The sequence below is a fragment of the Dermacentor albipictus genome, chromosome 2 (genome assembly GCF_038994185.2).
Source record: "Dermacentor albipictus isolate Rhodes 1998 colony chromosome 2, USDA_Dalb.pri_finalv2, whole genome shotgun sequence".
In the NCBI taxonomy this organism is placed as follows: domain Eukaryota; kingdom Metazoa; phylum Arthropoda; class Arachnida; order Ixodida; family Ixodidae; genus Dermacentor; species Dermacentor albipictus.
The window spans coordinates 204,254,964-204,278,802 of NC_091822.1; the positions used below are offsets into that span (position 1 = coordinate 204,254,964).

Here is a 23,839-nt window from a genome sequence, read left to right on the forward strand (position 1 = left end):
TGATGCAAACAATGGAATATGGAAATAAACTTTTCGAAAAGAAAACTTGTAACATTTACGACGGCTAGAGTCACTGAACCCATCTTTTATTCTATCGGTAACGTAGCCATTGAAAAAGTTCCTATAATCAAATACCTAGGTGTCCACATTTCTTCTGATTTGACATGGCACGAACACATTGAATATATAACCACCAAAGCATCCAAAACCCTCGGTTTCATTAGGCGTAACTTGTACTTTGCAAATCAGGCGACCAAACTCTTAGCATGCACAACTTCAGTCAGATCTCAACTAGAATATGCCAGTTTCGTCTGGAACCCGCATCAAGCTTATCTCCGATAAACTGGAATCACTTCAAAATAAGGCTTCTAGGTTTATCACAAGGAAATACGCTCGCTACTCCAGCATCACAGATATTAAATCATCTCTAAATTTAAGCTCACTTGAAAAGCGAAGACTTCTCTTTCTGCTATGTCACTTTCACAAGCTCTATCACAATCCTTCACCGTTCACAGAATCTCATATCAAACCAGCACATCGAATTTTCCACTGATTAGACCACTGCCTCAAAGTGCAACCCAAGATAGCTCACACCAAACTTATGCATCATTCGCCATTGTTCCTTGCCATTTATCATTGGAATAAACTAGCTGCAGAAATTGTTTCTGAAAATAATTACGACGCACTTGTGAACAAACTGAAGTGCTTACTCTGTGCTGGTCCTTAATAGATTATTACCAGAAGTGTGTTCTTTTTTACACTGTCTTGAGCATTGTGGTCCACGTGTGTGCATGTTTTCAAACACTTCTTTTATCCAGATATGTTCCCTGTTTTCCTGAGCGCATGTTTGTTTATGCTTTTCTGATTTTTCACTGTGCTATGCAATATGATCACCTTATTGGTTTTTTTTTTAGCCCCCTATGTAATGCCCGTAAAGGGCCCTTAGGGTATGTGAATAAATAAATAATCACCACAAACCAAATCAATACATGCGGACTTACATTCGAAGCTAAATGACTGCATCCGTAAGTCATAGTGAGCCTTGCAAAAGTGTCGAGAATGTGCTAACTTCTTGTGGAGCTGAAAACAACATGAATAAAGTCGCTTTCATGTCACAGGCCAGCTGCAGATGCGTACACTTTCGCCTCAAGACGAAACTACACAAAACAAAGAGAGCACATTAGAAAAAAGTCAACTTGAACGTGCTAAAACCACGCACAGCATAAAAACGTTTTTGAAGCAGCAGGCATTCACTAGGCTCTAAAGAAGAGGTTGTGAGGAACCGTGGCACTTCACAAAACCGTGCGTTGTTTGGCACTTCCTCGAAGTCAGCCCGCCTGAGCCTATGTATCCACACTTTTCTTCTTTGTGTGTTGCACTCGCCGGATGGTAAAAAAAGAAGCCTTTTGCCGTCGCTGTGTCAGCTGCGGCAAACGAAGGTGCAGCAGCACGGCATCGCAATTAAGTTCTTATCCCTAACAGACTCAATTTGTTCCGTTAATGCACTCGATCAGTCCGTTTGTGCGTACTTTCGTCGTGCAGAGCCAACAATGGCGGCCGGAGCGCACTGGAAAGAAAAAAAATATACAATGGTGTGGTGCCTGCTTCTACGTGACACAGATTGGCCAATGGGGGAGTGGTGGAGGCTGGGGCGACAGGAGGCGTGGAGCAGGAAATGTCAGGGAGAGCAGGGTGGCGGAAAGATCTAAGAATGGCGCTACTTTTGGAAAATTGCAGGGCTTTAGGCATTTTTTGCTGATGGCACCATTTGTGCAAAGAAATATCAAGCTTTTTCACGTCACTTCCAACATTTGCCAGAAGTGGTGCCACTAAACACTACAAAGCAGGCAAAACGTGGATCGATTCTTACCCCAGATTTTAGTGTTTGCCTCAGTCTAGCCGCCGCGTCTACCCCTTATTGCTTCAAGCACACGTGTCTGCAACGAGGTCTTCAACGTGCTCCTAATACAGCTCACTCAATTGTGGCTGTTGGGAGAGAAAAAAAAAGAAGAGAGAAGGAAAAAATGAAAGTGCCCTGCACAGTATGGCACATCATGGCCGCATGCCAGCTAGCCGGCAGGTTAGGCTCTTGTGCCATTGTGCCCAGGAGACATGCAAATAAAGAAAGATTCCAGGTGTTTCACGGCTGCTTCATTCTTTTCACAATTGACTGCGGAGGCTTTTTTCAAGTGCACACAGAACTTTGTCTTGCCTCCTCCTAGTTCCCAGGCTCATACGATATCTGGAAACTTGCTTTCCCCATGCAGTGAGGTGAGTTTGGTAGTGCAGTGTTTGCCTTATTCTATCAACTCTGGTTGTGTGATAGGATTAACAGCAAACAATGAGCGAGCCTTTATTACCCCTACTGCAGCGGAAAGTGCAGATGGCTGCGTGACCTGTAACATTCCAAGTAGCACACAACAAACCGAATCTCCTGTGTTCCAATGCTCAGTGATGTTTTGAAACGTGATTTTTATTAGGTGGTCTTCTCGCACAGAGATATATTATGTTTACTTGCATAATCATTGCTCTTGTGTAATGCTCGAACCCCCACATTGCCCACATTCTTTTTCGAGTAACCATCGTATCCTTGAAAATTACTTCAGCGATTGCCATTTGCTTGTAGGGGTGCATGGCAGCCAATTGAGCAGAGTTTTCCGTCATTTTCCTTCTTTTTTTTTGTGGAGCCATTCTGCCAATGCATGTGCAACAGTGCACATGTGCTCGAAAGTCTCGGAGTTCAGCAGGAAAAGGCGAAAAAGCACGGACAGCACGAGAAAGGCGGACAACACGTGCACAGTTTGTGCTATGTAGACTGACGACTTTTAGAAAAAAGTACTTTTGGCAAATAATCTATTTATGCAGTTCCTGCTTGTGTAGAGCAGTCCCAAAGGCCAGTGTGAGGACTTGCCATTGGATGCCTGTGTCATGGGGAGGTGGAGAAACTCCTTAGCGAAAGCAACAAAAAAGGCCGTTGGCAAAACTTGGAAAACATCTGAGGGCTGTGAGCAAGGCTATGCATGACTGCTTGCGATGGTCATTGTGACAATAATGCTTGCGCAATGAGTGCTAGCAGCGGTGAGCGCGTGTATATTTCCTAAAACGAATTTTCTGTGCTACCGCTTGTTTTACCATTTCGCTGTACCACGACTCTGAAACTCGAACTCGATGTGACCTCCAATAACATGTGCGCGGGCTCTTTAGCGGGTGCACCTGTAACAGCACGGTATGTATGCCGGAAGTGTGTGTGATTTCTATCCCTATAAAAGAGCCTAACCACGTGTACTATACTATTTATTTTGCAGTGGTGTGCTAATAGTAACTTTTGGCGCCAATTGAAAACTTTCAACGACAGATCAAATGGAATAATGATTATTCGATTTGACAACTAAATCGTATAGGCTATTATTATATATGCTTTTCAAATTTTGCGTACCACCACTAGTATTTCATTTCCAGAAAACATCTCCAGAGAACGCCAGCAACCTTCAAATTTATACCTCCTGCCCCGTGATAGAGTTCTGCAACTCCAATATATTTGCGTAAACAATCAAGTGGACATCAGCAATTGACAGATGGCAAATGTGGAAACGAACCCAAATAATTATTTTTGTGCGCATATACGCATATTCTTCATGTCATTGAGTGACACCTAATAGATAATATAGAGTGTGATAAATAGTGTTTTAGTTGAGCATCTTTACGGTCTGATCCGCTCTGAGTTGCCTTGCTAAGCCACAGTAGAGCAGCGGGCGATTATCACATTTTAGTTATGTGTTTAGCGTAGTGGAGCAGGCCTTTGGTAGTTGCAGCGCTCTCTGGCCAAATTCAAGGTAATGAAACAAAATAAAAACACCCATTGATCACTTTATTTATTTATTTAACAATACTGTCAACCCTCTTGCGAGGGTCCTTACAGAGGGGGTATAAAAGAAATATAAAAAATATAAAAGAAAAAACCGTGGACTAATCGCACACAGAATAAATCGGAATCAAGCGGCACACTCGCCCAGATAGTCATCCAGAGTTTGTTTGAATTGAGACAGATCAGTATGTTCCACAACACACATCGGTAACTTGTTCCACATTTCAATTATGTTAGGGAAGAAGGAGTACCTGAACGTATCAGTGAGCGGTATAAGCTTGGATAGATCGATTATGGTTAGTTCTAGAGCTCTGTTTGCCGGGTGCCAGTATGTATGTTTCCTTCCTAATATTTATTTGGCCTTGGAATATTTGGAATAATAATTTCAATCGATATCTTTGTCTACGTGTTTCTAGCAGGTCCAGTTTACAAAAACGGAACATAAAGTGAAATGAATATATATAAATTATTTGTCCATGAAGTATCGAGATGTGCGCTTGTAATGTGTTACGGTCCATTCTATCCATGGAAAATAAAGTGCATTTTGGGGAATGCCTCACGATAGTCAGCGAGCTTGCATTCCGCATCCAATGCAATTCTTTCCGATGTCAATGCACTGCATAGCGTGCACCAAATCCTCCCATGCTGCGAGGTTTTCAAATGGGTCAGCACTTGCAACTTCTTTTAGCAAACATAAACCTTAGTCTATGTGAAATTGTGTTTGTGGCTTGCGCTGCGCAGACGAAAATAAAGGCATGTTTGAAGTGCAAGGCACGGATGACAACATGTCACTGGAGGCAGCCATCTTTGAAAGAGTGAGGCAAGCAAGGTGCCTCGATGCATTAGCACGAGAGAGGGTGCGCACATTGACTACCCTCGCTAGCGAAAGATGGCTGCGACGCTTCACTTAGGCAGCTTGTAAGTGAATGGTGTTTCTTGCTCCACTAGTCCGCCTGTGGCTAAGCAAAGGACGCATGCGCATTCATGCTTCCATTCTGCTCAGCTGCTGAGCGGAGCATAAAAATTCCAAACTAGAGCACTTTAATGCCTTCTTTTACTCCTGTTTTTAGCTGCAGAGAATACGGTGACATGCAAGCAGTATTCTTTGGGTTGCATTCCTTCCTTCACATGTTCGCTTGTCGAATTCGTCGTGAATCTGACAAGTAATGTGACATAGCAGAGTGTGGGTGTAGGCCAGTTGGTGGTTCATAATTTTGAGAAGTTACTGCAAGCAAAACACGAGACTTGAAGAAAGGGACAACAGCGCTTTGTGTTGTCCCTTTCTTCAAGTCTCGTGTTTTGCATGTGGTAATTTCCCAAAATTTGACAAGTTTCGTAGGCGGTGGGTGCACATAATATTTGGATGACTTCTGTGTAATATCATTATTGCGGGATGCATACTTATGCTAACTGGTACACAAGCAGGTGCATCATATGGGCATTTATGAGGATACTTGTGGGAAAGAATGCAACTGCAATTGTTGTGTGCTTGTCTGTACTGTATGGTATGTTTGGTACCCTTCTCAAGTTTCTCCCACAGCCCATAGTGAGCCAATAGTGAGCTGAAAGCATACATGTACATGCATGAAGAAATCGTAAATAATTCTGCGCCATTGCTGCATGAGGTAAACAGGCATGAGGCAATCCCGGTTTTATCATGTGGCTTCATGTCTGGGAGTGCTGCTGTCTGCACTTCGTCCATGGGCCATACAGACCGAAAATCTCAGATATTTATGAAATCTATATTTTGGCACCTGAGCACTGCAAATACTGATGACAAGCACTGCAAGGGCTTTGTGCGCATGCTTCGACATGGCGACGAGTGCCAAAAGCCATTCTGCCGGCTCGTGGGACAGTAGGAAGCACGTCTTTCGAAAGGGAGAGAAGGCAATGTCCCGTGCACGTCAGAAAGGAAGCAGGCCATAGACGGAGAGTAAGGGCGATTTCCGGCTGGGTCTGCTTACCTTGACCTTTATGTGGATACCCTCTGCTCACCTTCCTGCAGCTTTTGATGCATTTTTGGTCATAGGGAATTGTTGTTAGTTTGGCGGAAGGAGACATCCTTTGCTGCCATTACCGCAACTGTATTGCACAAGGTGTACGTTTGAACTATTCCATGGCAGGCAGAGCTATCATCAGTCGGCGCTACTGGAGGTGGTCACCCTCTTGTGTACTAGCTCAGATCAATGCTGCTTAGCTTTGGCCATTGCAGGAGCCGGCACTCATGCAGCAGAACATGGCCGACGGCTTCAGAACATTTGTTCGCCGCCCTAAACCCCATTCATGTTCATGCAGTTTAGAAACGGCACTGTATAAAAGAAAAGCGGCGACCCTTACATAAATGACATCTGCTTTGGGATGCACGAGGCTAATAGTGCTTTAGTCGGCTACATGCAAAGCTTTACCATCGCACATGTAATAAGAAGCAACTTTTTTGGCGCACTGAAAGATGCGCAAAAGAGCCGAAGTAATGGAAACGAGCTTGCTGAGGGGCTTCTGAACTCAGGGAAACATAGCACATGCAGTCGAAACAAAACTGGTTTCATCAGTGCACACAATTCCAATTTCTGTGCATGTGTACGCGGTCTGGGGTAGTTCACAAGAGCTTTGCAACTTCTTTGAACTGTCCGGCCTCGCCACCCCACTGTTCCACGCAACCTAACAGTGCCAGTGACAGCCTTCCTCGAGGAAGTCACTCCACAAATGAACTGTATTCTTCTTTTTTACTTAGGCACTCTGTTGTAAATATATTAGTTTTGGTCTATACTCTCTACTAACTTTACGCCTTCTCTTTTATCGCCACCCCTCCTCCCCTGCTGACCGCTCGTCAGAGGTCAGCAGACTGGGCTAGACAGTTACTGCGGTCAATAGCAATTTCCTTCCCTTTCTATCTAAGTGTTTCTATGCATAAGTCTTCATTTACCATTTCAAGTCTAGAACTTTCCTTTAGTGGGCCTGTACTTTGCAGAATGCTGAAAGAAGAAAAAGGTAGACACTAGGAAGAGAATGAAAATGACTAGTTGACGATCAGTGTCACTCAAAGTTCCGCCCATTTCAGCCTTAGTCTGTCTTTATAATTACAAGTGTTGTGTTCCGCCGAGGTAGTGATCATTGTAGGGAAGGTGATTTAGTTTCAGTTTGGAATTATTAGCTCAGTGGCAGCCTTTTAAATGAGCAGTGTTGAGTGATGACTTCCATTTGAGGAGTGCGGCTCTGTAGTACTGCTCTTTCACACTACAGCTATGAAATTACAAACATTGATTGCACTAGTAAGCTCAGATTTTGCTAAAAAGCAGTGCTGTAGTGATAAATTCTCATGCTGATATTTTTGAAATGTTCTTGTTACAGACTTGTGGCAGCAGTCCTTGTACTTAATGTTCTCGCTCATGTTGCCTGTATATATGTGGACTCAGGTGAGCAGCGCAATAGCTGATATCCCTATAAAGATGTCAATGGTTTCAATGGACATACAGCTGATAAACTCTCCAAAGTATGACAGGTTGCTGAATGTATCTGTCTTTGTGAGGAAGATCATCCCACACAGATAATTGGAAACAAATTTGAGGGCTTAATTTAAATGTTTTTTGCTTGGAATTCTTTAGGAATTTATTATGCATGATTAATTACTCGGGCAATCAGTGTCTACGGCATCAACACCAAATGAGTGAAGTGCCACTGTAGTCCATTGGAATTTGGTTCTAAGGAATGGTTTCATTGCCTGTTTCGCTCGTTTTCATTGTTAGTGGCTGGTGGTTTGTGGTTGGAGGTAAGGCTTCCTCTGATGATACAACGGCGCCGATACAAAAGTGCCGATGCAAAGGGCGCGTGCTTGTGTGCAACATTGCTGGGGGGCGCATTTATTGTAGAAGGCCAAGTAATGTAGCTCTTTGAGGGGTGTGTGCTGTTGTGCAAGAGCTTTGAGACATTTGAAGTGCTGTGTTGGAACGCTTGGAAACAACAGCCTTTCCTCTTCTCCCACTTCTCCTGTGGCAGTTGCGAGAGAAGGGGATGGCGGTTGCCTTCCACGCCAACACTAATTTCACTGGAGCCAACGTAACACTAATCGGCTTACATTTAAAGCTTCTCTATGCTACTGCTACAGATATGCTGGCATTTCAGAAGAGGCTGAAGAGCTCTAAATGACCAAAGTTAACTTTGTTTCTTTTGTTACCAAATTCTTTGAGAAAAAGACAACTGTCATTTATGAATTTCTTTCTTGCTGTTATTTAGAAAATTATTTGTCCAATTGAGATCAACATATCAGTGTTTATTTCCGGTTGTAAATTTTTCCGTGATGTGCTTTAATAAATATTATGGATTTTGTTATCAGAAAAGAAGAACATTGTTGACAAAGAATATGTTGAACAAAAATGTACATTGGTTATCTTGTACAGCTTGGGCCATATTTCTCAGAGGGGACATGGAAATGTGAAGCTGCCCGGCTTAACCAGCCTTGCCAATTGGTGTAAGGTTATTAGGGATTTATTATGGCATTATTTGCTTTTATTTCAACTAACATAGACTTATGAAGCTTACCTGCACTGCTTCCTCACTGGAGTTTGAAAAGGTTGACAAAGCTGAGTTCTCACCCTGGCAAGTCGGAGTATATGTTGCCGATGCAAACTCTACTAGACACTTTAGAACTTATAGAAACCAGACTACTGACTATTGCTGCTAAAGACAAGGGCACCAAATAACCTTTTCCTTGGCAGTTTGTGCCATGCGATATGGCAACAGCACCGAGCATATTCAGCTGGTGCAGCTGTAGGATTTCCAGAAAGGTGAGACCAGGGGGTCATTCTGTGAGTGTCCATTTGGTATCCATTTCGTCTGCTGCAGAAGTGTTGGTTGGCTGGGGATCCTTCTGACATGTGCCCCAGCCCAGCCAATCGGAACTTGAGAAGGAGACGAAATGGACGTGTCCACTAGGTGGACACATACAGAATGTACCCCTGCCCTTTGCATGAGAAAGGCTAGATCAGAATGTTCCACAGAGGCACCAACCAGGGTTCCTAGCATTGCTCAGTCATAAAAGCTGGTCTGTTGTCAGCATTGTTTAGTGGCTAGAGTAATTCTTACTTCAGAAACATTAAAGGCCTCACATGCAGGTTTCATATTGCATGTTACCTGTGTCTCTCGTCTGTGGCTTCATTTCAAGCCTACTTGGTTTGGGTTGCTGCATTTTAAATGAGTTACTCGCTGTGGTGGCCTAGTGGCTGTGGTGAATCTTCTGGAATGTCAGAAATCGCAGGTTTTAGTTCTCAGCCATGGTGGCTTCATATTGAGGGGGGCAGTACGCAAGGCTTTGGGTGCACATTAAAAGAAATGCCAGTTGGGCAAAACTAACACGAGGACCTCTTGTAACATGCACCCTCATACAGACACTCATGCCACACAGACAAAGAAAGAAACTACGGTTTCTCTCGCAGCTCATGTTGCCTTGGGTATTCAAGTTTGTCAATGTGATCCAATGCTTTGCTTATGCTGTGTTGTGAAAATGGTATCATTTAGCAGCTTTCACACTTTTGTAATTGTTTTCATATTTTTATGCGTGAGATAGACCATGTGTTTTTTGTTCCCTTTGCCCCTTTTCTTGCTCTCACAGGTATCATAAGTGATGCGGCATTGATTCTTTTAATGTCCCTGTTAATAATGAGGCTGGGCCCCTACGAGACAAAGATTCATGAAACCCTTTGCACAGTTGCACAGTCTAACCACCCCAGGTAAGTGCGCTCTTTTTGGCAATGAATCTACATAACACAGCGTAATTTTTAAGTGTGCTTGCAGCTGGTGCTGGCACAACCCAGATGTTGCTATTTCTGCTGGCAGCCTCAGCTTCCAGCTTTATTTACTCAGATAAATACCAGCACAGGGTATTTATTCAGAAGGCGGTCTACTATGACAGTGCATACACAGTGGGGCCAAAAACATTAGCGCTGGTTGGTGTCTGTTTGCAGCCATCTTCAGATGCATTTCAATGCACTGAAGATGGCCTGCTGTAGTAGCTCCTACTGAGCATGAGGTCGTCGAAGCTTCGGTCCTGGCCACGATGGTGGAATTTCCATCCGGGCAAAAGGGTTCTGTACTTTGATTTAGGTGAAGAACCCCGATTGGTCAAAATCAATCCCGAGTTCCCCACTTTGGTGTTGCTCATAATTGGATAATGGTTCTGACCTGTGTAACCCCAGAATTTATTTTATTTTTATAAGCAGTGCTGATCGTGATTCAAAAATCTTAAAAAAATGTTTTGTAGATTATAGGTGAGGTGAATATTCGAAGTGTTGAATATGAATAGAATTTTGCATACCAACTATTTGTATTCTAAAATGAACTGTTTGGCATTTTGAATACTGGGACTAACCAAATATTTTGCAGCAATCAACTGTTAGTCTCTGGCTGCTAAAGAAAGCAAATTATTATTAATTTTATTTTATTTATTTTATTTATTTGTTGTTAATACTGCCACTCTCAGTTGAGAGCATAGCAAGTGGGCATTATAAAGGGATAACCATGTTTAAAAAAAAATCAATATTTTGAAAGCATGTGCACTACACACACGCGCACGCACGTACACATACGTACGCACACACACTGAAATTTCAAAAATGTGCATGGTGCGCACACAAAATGAAGCACAATCACCGAGGAAGGATTACGACCAGTTTGCCAAGCAAAGAGAATTAACAGCATATCAATCATGCGCAATGTACAAACACCAGAAAATAATACTAAAAAATAAAAAGTGAAGTAAAACCAAGCACAGGATTGCCAGCATTAGAATCTGTTACAAAAATGGGAATGGGAATGTCTTTCACCCAGACCCTGGTGCACATTTGACTACTCACCGCCAGCAAATATTAGGATAAGGGAATACATCCTATAAATGCAGGAATCTAAGAAAACAGAACTAGCATTCAAATGAGATAGTGTCTGTGGCAATGCCGATGGTACTACAGGTTAAATGTATTTTCTACCTTAGTATTGAAAGCAGACAATGTTGAGGCGTCCGTGACACTTAGATTTAACCGATTCCACTAATGTATTGTGAGTGGAAAAAATTATTGCCTAAACAAGTCCTTGAAAGAGTATTCAGTTAATGTGCAATTATGCTTATGGTGAGTCAGGCACAACTGTGAAAATGCAACATACTTACACCAATCTTACAGCTGTCATGCAGAAGTTTTTACAGAAACTTGAGATGTCCCTGCTTTGCCCTAGTGGATAGTGTCGTAATGCCAGAAGCCAGAAGGTTAGTGGGAGAGTTTGTGTGTTCGTACTTGTGATACACAAAACTTATGGCTTTGCACTGTACTGACTCCAACTTTGTTGTACTAGTTAGCGAATGAGGGAACCAAACTGTGCTCGCATACTCTAACACAGGTCTTATGAATGCAGTTATTAACTTTGAGGATGCAGGTGCCATCCCTCAACATCTTTTTTACGTAGGAGAGCTTACACAGTGCAGCTGTCATAGTGTTGGCAATGTGTGTGTTCCATCTGAGGTCAGGTGTCAACATAATGCCTAAATACTTGTGTTTAACATTCACTACTGGTTTACCATTAATAGTGCAAGTGAATTGAGATGGCCTGTAATGGTTATAGATTTTTTTTCTTATTAAAGGACATTTGCCATTTAGCACACCGATCTACTAGCTTATAAATGGATGCATTGAGCTTAAGGTCATCTATGAAACTGTGAATTTCCTTATAGATAAAGCAGCCATCAGCGAAGATCTTGATACTATAGTAAATGTTTTTTGTAACAACATTTATGAATATCAAAAATAATAGTGGTCCCAGGATGGAACCTTCAGCAACTCCAGAAGTTACAGGGACTGTTTCTGATTGAACACCTTCGAAAAGCACAAACTGGAAGCAATCTGTTAAGAAATCTCTTATTCATGAAAAAAACTAATCCCTCTGTGATTACACTCTTTAGTTTTGCGTTTAATTTACTGGGACAAACACAATCAAGGGCCTTTGATAAATCAAGTAAAATCATGTCCATTTGGCTGTGATTATTGATGTTAAGTGCAAAGTCATGAACTAGTGCCTCAGTTAAATGAGGAATAGCGGACAGACTGCTAGGAAATCCATGCTGATCAGGGGACAAGAAATTTAGTTTCTCAAGAAAAACATTTGTGTTCTAGGATAATGTGTTCTAACAACTTCCACAAAGTGCTAATAAGAGATATCGGATAGTAATTCAATACCAAAGACTTATTTATCTCCTAGTTTATGAATGGGTATTATTTTTTCAATTTTTCAGTCGTTTGGTAGTTGAGAGAAAGTAAGTGATTTGCAGAAAATAAGCCTGATACTTGCTACACCATTCTACATATCTTTTAAGGGATTCGCTTGGAATATCATCTGGGCTTTTGGATTTTTTAGGATCTTAGTTAAGCTGTAAGTTGAGTATTTTGGCATCTAGGACTTCAAGACAATCGATGCTTGATGGGCCAAGGGATAAAATAGGAGAAATAATACCGTTATCTGTAGTAAATACTGAGTCAAAAAAATTTTTGTATGCATTATCTTCTGCTCTTTCATAATGACCCGTGTGTGATGCCATGGAATTGTTAGTGTGAAGGTGTCTCCAAAACCTTTTAGGATTTTTTTTGACACAAGTAGGAAGGGTCATGCTGAAGTATTATTGTTTGACATTTTTAGTTTTTTGCCTGAATTCTGCTTTTGTGCAGCGTAGTTTGTGTCAAATGGAAAGTTCACAGTTAATGTTCTTTACAACTCTGCACAACCTTTCTATTTTTTTTATTTTCCTGAATCACTTGATGTGTTATCCAAGGATTGTTTGCTGTTGATTTCCTAAGTTTTGTTGGTGTGAAGTTAGTAATACAGTGGATAACAGCAGATTTGAACCTGGGCCAGAGTAGATTGGCGTCACTGGCTGCGTCGGAAGCTAGCTATAAAAAAAAATTCAAAATCTTGTGCAAGATGGGTTCGCACACTATTATCATCTGTCCTTTCAAAATTGATTACAGTTGATTCACACTATTGACCTGTAAAGCTTAAGCCAAGCAGCAGCAAGCAGATGGATCTGCTATGTTAAGATATGCGCTCAGCTATATCAGTTGGAACCAGGTCTACAGGAAACTGTTGACTAAGAAGTATCAAGTCAAGTATGTTTTTAGTTGTGTTCTGTGTACACGTTGGAGGTTATATGGTTTGATGAAGGTTAAAGTTAACATTAGGTCTATCAATACGTCTGCCGCAACCGATGTGGGGTTAAGTGTAGTCCAATCAATGTCTGGAATGTTAAAGTATCCCATAAGCAGGACACGAGAGCTGCATTTGTGATGTTGGATTAAATCTTGAATTGTGGTTATGCACTCGTGACCGGATGATGGGCTTTGGTAAATGCATCCGCCAAATACGTGGGTGTCATCAAAAAGAAGCTGGTAGAAAACGGTCTCGGTGTCTGTCCTAATGGGAAGGCATACATATGAAAGGCGTTTTTTGATGGGTAAGGCGATGCTGTAAAGAGGCAAGTAGGTCGGTCTTTGTGAATAATGACACAATTAGGAGGAACAACTTCATCGTCAAATATTTCGGGGGAAAGCCATGTTTCTTTAGCTCCCGCTCTTATCAGGATCATGTTCAAGTAGAAGACTTTACAGAGCCTCCATTTTTTTCATAACACTTCTTGTGTTAACATTAATATGGTTAGGGCTTGGATTTTACGTGTTGATAAGTTTGGCGACTTTGCCGCCTCAGCAGTGTGTCACCCTATGTTTGGAGAGGGAGGTTGTTGTTTTTTTCTTTGTCCCAAGTGAAGGCTCGATTGTTAATGAAGAATTTATCAAATGCTAGCGATACCTTCTCGTTCTTGTGGTTTTCTTTGGCGCTCTTCCACAGCTTCCTTCTAATGTCTCTGATTCTGGGTGGAAAATATTCTCCAATTGGAAAGTTGGTGCTTTTGTGGCTTATGGCAATATGGCTGATTTCTGTCTGAAATCTAGCAGCTTGAAAATTATTCACCTATTCTTGTTCTGTTCTGCTCTTCGAAGACAGTGTATGCGTTTGATAGTAACCAGATTTAAGCTGAGAGTGTCCTGCATAACAACTCAGTTCACAGTTTGTCCAAGAATTTCACTCATCTCTCCATCAGTTTCTGGCAGGCCATAAAGAATTAAATTCGGTCGCTTTCTCCGATTATCTAGGTTGTTGACTTTCCTTTCCAAGCTTTCATATTGCGGTTCGTGTTGATAATTTCTTTTTGGCACAAGCTAACCTTCTATTTGAGTCTTGTCAAAGCATGTAATGAATACATTGTTGTGCTAACAGGAAAATAAAGCCTTAGGAAGACAAGTATGAAACAATAAGCCGAGTGCTGAACTTGCAATGATTTCCAGTAGTTTTTTATTAGAAGTGGAACAATGACAAAAGTTTTCGAAGCAATGCAGAAGCAAAATGGGTAATGCAAGTCTTGTTTTCGGTTTTGTAGCAGAAGTCTACATGTCAATCTGTAATTTTTGCTTGTAATCTGTCACTTAGTGTTCCTTGTGGTCTAGTCACCTATAAGTTTTATCTTCTACGCTACAACCTGTGGTGCTTTTCTTGCAACGGTCCCTTTTACATGTGTCTGCGGCACACAAGCCCTTCAGCAGCTGTTTCTTCTCCACAATTCTGGGGCCGAATTAACAAAGCTTTTCGCTCGTAAGTGACTGTTGCCATTGGCTGATTGCCTTTGCTTATGACATGTCCACCATCACATTTGGCTGATATTTTCTCTTACGAACACATCTGTGCAAGAGCGGTTTTGTGAACATAGGCTCTGATATTTGTTCAATAACAATCTATTTAGCTTTTTTTGGAAAGCTAGTCATAGCCCAGCCAATCATTCTTGGAAAGCTTGTTTGTGATCTTGGAAAGCTTGCTTGTGATCAGTTAGTGATCTTGTGTTTAGAACTGATCCTAATTATCCATGATAGTTGGCTGTGTCTTGTTTTCTCTCGTCAGTACAAGTGTGGCATCTAATTATGTCAAAATAAATATTCCTGCTGCAAATATATGCGTCTGTGTTTGACAGTTCGTTATTCGATACTTACTATATTTGTATGCGAAAAAGTTTATATGTGCTCCCCTCTATGAAATACAGCTGACAAAAAAAAAAAATGGCAAAGATTGGCTTATGTGGTTGGCAGCAAGTTAACTGACTGGGAAGCTTCAAATATGAAACAATTTAATGTTGCTTTTGCCTCAAAACACACAACAGCATCTTTTTGCATTTAGGTGTGTTGGATGCTGTATGCAGGGGCAGCTGTGGGTGGCGCACTGGGCACTTGCAGAAAGCATGAAGCTTTGTAGCTTCTAGCTACTGCTGGGTGGATGACAATTTTTCCCTTTTTGTATTTGATTAACCACTTAGCATTTTAATCTATGCGGTAACTTGTGCCTGCATATAAGTTCAACTGCATTCTCTCTCTTCATAGATCCATTGCCAATAGCTTTACCAAATAGCTTACTCTCAATAGACATAACTTTCTTTTATTTGTACAAATTTTTTGATCATTCACTATAGATATCCGTCTTCTCTAAGTCTGAGCACCTTGTCTCAAAAGCTGGCTTGCATCCTGTGGTGGCAAGATACTAAAGATTTAAAGCATTGCACGTATTCCACATATTACGAATTTGGAATTATCAGACTCATATTGCGAGCAGTGGCGTCGCTAGAAACTTATTTTAAAGAGGGGGGGGGGGGGTTCTCCGCCGACAATTACCACTCCTTCCCTTCCTTTACCCCCACCCTCTCCCTCTCTCTCTGTATATATATATACAGTAAAAGCTCGTTAATTCGAACCGCAAGGGGAAGTCGTTTCAGTTCGAATTAACGAAAGTTCGAACTAACGAAAGTGAAGGAGAGCAACAGTACACTGCGATTTGGAAGCAGTAGGGCATGTCAGAAATTTGGCGAGTCAGAAAGTGATGGCGTGTGCCCGCGGCACACGCCATCTTCAAGTCGAAGCTCTGGGTCCGACTGTGCCACACCACCGACGTCCACCGAAACGAACGTTAGCCGAGGCTTAACACCATCACAATGAATCGCGACGGCCGATACCTCCTAAACTGAAAACAGAGGTGTACAACCGATGAAGACTGCCGAGACAAAGACGCTGAACATGAGAAGGTGGCGAAGGCCCTGATTCATTGGTTCTTGATTGCAAGCGCAGCTGTGACGTACTTGATTCGTTGTGTTTTGGCGCTTTCCGTGCCATCTCCGCACAAAATTAGCAGCTGTACAAGATTTGCAAAACCTCCGAGATTTGCAATAGGCAAGAAGTCTCGGATGTTACGTAGAACGTAGAGGCGGCGGCCGCCGCTGCCTTCTGGTTGACACCGCGTCGGTTAGATTTTTTTCCGATTTCGCCTTCTCTCCGTTTTGGAGGCAATACAGCCTTGTGTGTAGGCAGTAGGCGCGTTTCTCTGGCCGTGTGCCAGGCGAGCATAGTTCGAATTATCCGTGAGGGAACCTTCTCGTGTTCGAATTAACGGACTTTTTTATACATAGACTTCTGTGGAGCTTGGCTGGACCAAATCGTACAGTTTGAATTATCCATAAATTCGAATGATTGAAGTTCGAATTAACGAGCTTTCACTGTATATATATATATGTGTCATCATAGTGGACTGTGCCGAGGGTTCTTCGCAGTGTCTCTCTGATATATATATATCAGAGAGACACGGCAAAGGACCCTCGGCACAGTCCACTATGATGATGCGACTACCCGTGCGATAAAGAAGGGCACACACATGATGATGATAGTATACAGATGATGAAGAAGTGCACAATAAATGCCCACACGAATTTCCGCTGCGCGAGAACGGCCATCTTGGCCGCAGCCTAAAGGTACGGGGGACATCGCATGAAGGGCTTCGTACGTGAAACATGGACTAGTTTGGCAGAGCGGCAATGGCGGTCAGTTGAAGGAACAACAGGGGCCACACAATAATTAACAGGAGAAGTCATTTCCAGGACCGTGTATGGGCCAATAAAGCGGGACTGAAACTTGTCACACAACCTAGGAGTGTGAACTGATGTCTAGAGCAGCACTTCATCGTTGGGCTGGTAGAAAACTATGCGATGAGATGCGTCATAATGATGTTTGTGGTCCTGTTGTCTGACTTTGGTGTTGGAGCGGGCACGCTGGCAACAGTGGTCGAGGCGGGGAACATTCTTCGCAGGAAGATGGAGATGGACTGACAGGGGCAGAGAAGAAAGTAATGTCGAGAAAGGAACTGGGCAAAAGGCCATAAACAAGGCAGAATGACGAGTAGCCAGTTGTACGTTGAATGGCGGTGTTATATGCGAAGGTGACGAATGGCAAAATTGCATCCCAATTTCTGTGATCTAGTGGAATATTGGCGGCTATCATGTCAGAGAGCGTACGATGAAACCTCTCAGTCAGGCCGTTGGTCTAAGGATGGTACCCTGAATTAGTCTTGTGAGTTGTGCCAGAGGTTCTGTCTGGAGTACTTCACCTACCATTTCTGAAAGAAATGGCTTTCCACGGTCGCTCAGGAGGACACGAGGGGTGCCGTGACGCAGAATTATGGCTTGAACAATGAAGGTAGCAAGTTCAGAAGCAGATGCAGAACTGACACAAGCTGTTCCAGCATGGCGCGTGAGGTGTTCAACGGCTGCAACTATCCATCAACTACCGGTGGGAGTCATGGAAAGTGGCCCATAGAGATTAATGCCAACAACCTCTAATGGTTCCGCAGGACATGAGACTGGCAGTAGCAGCCCGACAGGAGCTGATGTTGGCCATTTTCGGCGCTGACAAATGGCGCAGGAAGAGATGTATCTCGTCACACTGGTAGACAGTCCAGGCCAGTAGAAGCGACTTCTTACGCGGTCGTAAGTTTTCTGGATGCCAAGTTGGCCAGCAGTCAAATCATCATGAAAGGCCTGAAGGACACGAGCACAAAGGCAGTGAGGCAGTACAAGCACCCAGCGGATGATGGATATGGCAGTACAGCACCAAGTTTTGTAGCTTGAATTGTGTCAGCTGTTGACGGAGCCTGGCGTTAGGCAGGTGCGAAGCTCCACGAAGGCGGTCTATAATACGTCGACAGTACGAATTGGCAAGTTGTTGAGACGAAAATGATTCATGGTCATACAAAGTGAGATGTTAAAGAGCGGCGAAGGACAGAATCGCTGTTGAAGAGATGTCAGTGATTACATCCGTGGAGGGGGTTGCAGAGTCATTGATGAGTGCGGCTGTAGGAAGTGGGCAGCGAGAAAGAGCGTCTGCGTCTTGGTGCTTTTTACCAGACTTGTAGATGATCTCAAGGTCATCCTTGCAGACGAATCCAGCGACCAAGACATCCTGACAAGTTCTTGAGTGTGGAGAGCCAACATAAGGCGTGATTTTTTAAATTATTTATTTATTTATTTATTATACCGTCCCACATTTGCTCAGAGAGCATTACAAGGGGGGGGGGGGGTGAAATAATGCAAATGTAAAACAGTTGTAATTAAGGTTACATTACAAAAGAACACGGAGACAAATAATGCAGTGCAGGCAGCATAACTATCTCAAGACATGGTCTGTAATTATGGTCAAATAGCGGTCGTGGAGATAAAGGCGAAACTTCTGGATAGACCAAACAACAGTTAGGCATTCCTGCTCAGTGATGGTATAGTTCTTCTCAGAAGGTGTGAGTACGTGACTTGCATATGCAGCGACTCTCTCACACAAAGTGGCGTTTTGCTGGAGAAGGACAGCACCAATTCTATGGCCGCTAGCGTCCGTGTGCAAGATTGTGGATGCAGTCTCACCAAATCACACAGGAGACATTCACATGGGAGAGCGCCCTTCAGCTGGTCAAAGGCAAATTCACATTCTGGTGACCGTACGAAGGGAGCACCAGAATGAAGTTCTGTGAAGGAGCAGCTATAGAGGCGAAGTCGCGTATAAATCAGTGAAAATGGGAAGCGATGCCAAGGAAATTGCATAATTCTTTGGTCTTTTCTGGTCGAGGAAAACAAAGTACTGCCGAAATTTTGTCAGGATGAGGTCAAATACCATCCTTGCTCACAATGTGACCTAACGCCTTGATCGTCTTGCTTGAAAAATGGCACTTTTTGGTGTTAAGCTAAAGACCAGCGCTAGCGAGACATATGAGAACCTCGTCCGGACGTTGCAGGTGCTGGGCAAATATCTATGAGAAAATAATGATATCGTCCGGATAGCGCAAGCACGTTTTCCACTTCAGGCCATGTAGAAGAGTGTCAATCATGTGCTCAAAAGTTGCGGGAGGAGGGAAAGAGAAAAGCAGAAGGCAGGGAGGTTAACCAGAATAACATCCGGTTGGCTACCCTACACTGGGGGAATGGGAAAGGGGAAATAAAAATGACAGGGAGAGAGAGGAGGGAAGAAAGAAGGAAACTGCAGTGAGTTCGCTGACGCGTGTGGTCTTATAGAAATTGCATTAATATTCACAGATGGTCGCACGAGCCCATCGTCCTTAATAAGCACAAAAGGGCCTTCACCGCTTTATGGGCCAACGAGCGATGGGGGTGGTTTTTCAGCAGCACCTGCACAGAATGCGGCTGATTGTCCAGTTTTTGGAGAGCCTTGGCAAGTTCTTGTCTTTCTGGGGCATATCATGGACAGTGGCACAGCAGGTGGTCGATATTTTCTTCGGTGCCGCAGACCTTGCATGCTGCACTGTCAGTCACTCCAATTAATGTAGAGTATTCTGAAGGCAACTCCTAACCGAAGGTGACAGAGAAGCGTAGCTTCACGTCGAGGAAGTCTGAGTGGAGGTCGGAGTTGCAGTGAGGGGTTTAATCGATGCAGTCATGCAAGTCTTAAGTTTAGCGAGTTCTACTCGGTCGGTGAGAGACTGCAGGCCAGGTGTCGAAACTGCCTTGGGGAGTCTGTCCTCGAAAGCGGAATTGGAATGCTGTGCTGTTCTTGATGTGCTGTGCGAGCAGCATTATCAGCGGAATCATTGCCACTGGTTCCACAATGGCCAGGTACCCATTGAAAAACGACCTCGTGACCTTTTTGTTGGACGTGATGGTAAAGTTTCACGATTTCGTATGTCAATTGGTCATGACATCCGCGTTGGAGAACTGACTGCGTCCACTGTAAATGCCGGTTTCGAATCACAGAACACAGCCCATTTTCTAGGTGTTTCAGAATCAATGAATTCCAGAGCACGACGGAGGGCCGTTAGTTCTGCCGCCGTTGAGGTCGTGACATGTGATGTCTTGAACCGCATTGTCATTCCTCGTGTTGGTATAACCACTGCACCACCAGAACTGCACGACGTAGTCGATCCATCAGTATAGATGTGCAGGTGGTTGCTGTACTTTTCATGCAAAAGAAGTAAGCTCAGCTGTTCTAGAGCAGGGGCCGGTAGATCTGTCTTCTTCTGTAGTCCTGGAATCATGATATGTACTTGTGGAGGGCTCAAACACAATGGAGGAAACATTGCCTTGGCCGCAGGTGTGTACCCTGAAGTAAACAACGCACGATTTGCACTTACAGTAGCGCTAAATGTCGAGCAGGGCCTTGCAGCAGGGAGGCTCGCCAAGTGGTGGGTAGGGGTCCTAGCATAATGTCTGAGATGCATACGCATTGTCTCAATGGTAATGTGCATCGTGATTGGGTAATCCTGCGCAAGGGCAATGGTTTCAGCCGTTGATGCACTGGGTGGTAAGCGCAGACATATCTGAAGGGCTTGGGCTTGAATGCTCTGAATCGTACGCAGGTTAGTCTTGCACGTGTTGGATATTGCAGGCAGGCTGAACCGCAGGAATCCAATGAACAACACCATGTACAGCTGTAACATAGCGTGTATAGATAATCCCCAACTTTTTCCTGCAAGGAACCTGAGCAGGTGACAGCACTGAGCCACTTTCTCATGTAATTCACGTGCGGAGTCCAAGGCAGTTCTTTGTCAATTACGACTCCCAAAAGCCTGTGGTTTCTGCTGTATGGTATAAGTTGTCCGTTAATAGATATGCCGTAAGCAGACATTAGCTTCCTCATGAATGCCACCATTGTGCACTTTCCACATGAAATTTCAAGTCCTTGTTGACGAAGGTAGCAAAAGTTGCGGGAGCATTGCAGAGGCCGAAGGGCATGACGTTGGGCTCGTAAAGGCCATCTGGGGTTGCAAATGCTGTCTTTTCTTTGTTGACTTCATGCATCGGAATTCGCCAGTAACCTGAACGCAGATAAAGGCTGGAGAAGTACACTGCAGCTCGCAAAGAGTCGAGGGCATCGTCAATGCAAGGCATAGGGTATACATCCTTGCGCGTGATCTTGTTGAGCACTCGGTAATCGACACGAAATCTCACGGAGCCATCTTTCTTTCAGACCAGAACGATGGGAGACAACCAAGGGCTAGCAGAGGTGTGGATTATCTCATGTTGCAGCATGCCGGCGACGTTTTCCTTAATAATGTTGCACTCTGCTAGTGACATGCGATACGGCCGGCGACGTACGATGGATCTGCCGTCTGTCTGAATCCAATGCGTTGTGACGGAAGTCTGACTCAGTGTCGAAGAATGGCCATAGAATGAAATTTCATGCCTCTTCAACAAACTAACTGTTGCGTCTGCGAAGGGGTCAAGTAGGGGCTCATTACGGCTGCAAGAGAGGAGGTAGAGGGATAATGTCCAGCATGAGTGATTTCAGGGGGAGCCGCCTTAAGGGGAACGACACAGAGAGGCTCGGAATCAACAACTCAAGCCAAAGTGGCACCTTTAGGAAGTAGAATTTTCTCAGGTGTTGTGTTCCTTGCAGTGAGAAGCGCAGACCCATGTCAAATCTAACTAGGCCTGATACAATGGCTATCCCCTTTGTGAAACAATGTGCAGAAGGTAACACTAATGCATCTCCATGGTCGATGACATCGGACGTGATGGTAAGAATTCGCTGACAGCTTGGAGGGAGCTAGGTATCTTCTGCAGCGGGCAGACGAAGTGGCTTGTACTTTGCATTGCCAAGTGACAACTAATAATCGGTGTCGGTCATGTGTACGCCTACAACATATAGCAGCTCACACACATAAGTAAATTTTTTCAATTCCATTAAAATGTCTTTCATCATTCATTGGAATTGCAGAGCCCAAATCCACAATCTAGGTGACATCAAAGACATTATAAATAAGTTATCATCAGTAGCATTCTACTTTGAAGAAACGAGCTTAGGCCCCAAAAATACGGATTTTTTTAAAGGTTTTACGGTCGTACGAAAGGACTGTGAGCGCTCCAGCCGTCAGGAGGTGCCGCTATTGTTCAAATCAGCATCCCCACATGGAATGTTCTATTAAGTACTCTACGAGGCTGTAGCTGTTACTGTTATCACTTAAAACTGTCACCATCTGTTCATTGTACATTCCTCCCCATACCCAATTCACTACTCGAGACATGGAAAATTTAATTGACCAGTGGCCGGAGCCTTTTCTTTCAGTTGGAGAGTTTGGTGCTATTGCACTCTTTAGGGCAGCGATAAGAATGACCAAGGAGGACAACTTATCGAAGATTTTATTTTAACAAACAACATTTGTCTTTTGAACTCAGGTATGCTAACATATATTTCACTAAGTTCATATAATTTTAGCTGCCTTCATTTAGCATTTTTCTCACTGGATATTCTTACCAAATTTAAATGGGAAGGACTGGAGACTTCATATGGCAGTGATCATTTACCTATTGTAATCAACTTCACATCAATGCTACCCATTATATTCTATAAACTGCATCATTGAAAATTACAGATGGCACACTGGTCTGTTTTCACAGAAAGTGCCAAGCTGGAGGAGCTCATTTTGACAGACCTAAGTATTGATGAAATTAATGAAAAATTGACTAATTGTATAATTGCTGCAGCTGAAAAGGCCATTCCTCAATCTTCTGTCATTGTTTGGAAAAAGCTGAATCCTTGGTGGACACATGAATGCACTGAAGCAAGAAAACAGCAAAATAATGCCTGGCGAATCTTGCGTAGATACCCACCACATGGCAACTTTCTGAATTTCAAACAAGCCAAAGCGAGTACTTGATATATTTGAAAACAAGCTGAAAAATTGTACTGGCAGAAATACATATCTACAATTAGTAGCATCATCACATCCAAAAGTATGCGTGAACAGGTTGGGAAGTTTAGGGGGTACTACTCATCATACATGATACCCTTACTTATACCTTCAGGCATTCAAGCAACACTACAATAACAAGCGAATACTCTATCCACAGCATTTCTATTCTAGGAGCATTTCTATCCACACCCATCAAACTACTTGCATATTTAACTTATATTAGACCGACGTTAGAGTATGCCAGTGTCATTTGGGATCTGTTTCAATCAGGATTAATAAACTGCATTGAAAAGATACAGAGAAAATCTGCAAGGTTCATTCTTTCCCGGTGTTATCGTACTGACTCAGTTTCTGAAATGCTTCGGTTGCTTGCTTTGCCTCCACTCGCTCAACTGCATAAGTTGGCTAGACTTAAATTTCTTTTTTTGTTATCAAAAGGCCACTTCAATATTGAAACCACGCCCTATCTTGCTCCCAGGCAGGCTAGAAACGTCAGGTCAAGCAATCATTGCATGTTCTCAATTCCAAAAGCATATCTGGACATGTACGCTTATTCATTTTTTCCGTGAATGATCAAGGAATGGAACAGTTTGCCAGCGTCTGTTTTGCAGTCGAGTAGCATTAAAATCTTTGAGGAAAGCGTTAAAAACCTTTTATGAAATTGAATTTTAGTAGTGTCGTGCAAACGTTGTCACACTATTCTAGAAATACATACAATAGTCTTTCTTTTATGCTGTTTCCGATTTCGCTGTCACAATGTTACAAACATGTATTTCTTACCAGAAGATTGTATTTGTATTTGGTTATTTGTTTTGCATTGTATTTCCAACATTCATTGCTTCATGTTCTATTTACGTTTGTAAGGTGTTTACATTTTTTACGCTATGTGCAAAT

The 23,839-nt window shown here is 43.1% G+C and overlaps 1 protein-coding gene across 2 annotated transcripts in view; it reads left to right on the forward strand.

The window, feature by feature from the left end:
• LOC135903396 (uncharacterized) overlaps positions 1–23,839 on the forward strand; it is a 124,737-nt gene that overhangs the window by 7,359 nt on the left and 93,539 nt on the right. For both annotated transcript variants that reach the window (XM_065433706.1, XM_065433705.1), the window contains exons 4-5: positions 7,214–7,278; positions 9,471–9,588. In XM_065433706.1, coding sequence (XP_065289778.1) covers positions 7,214–7,278; positions 9,471–9,588 — 183 coding nt within the window. The remainder of the gene's footprint in view (positions 1–7,213; positions 7,279–9,470; positions 9,589–23,839) is intronic.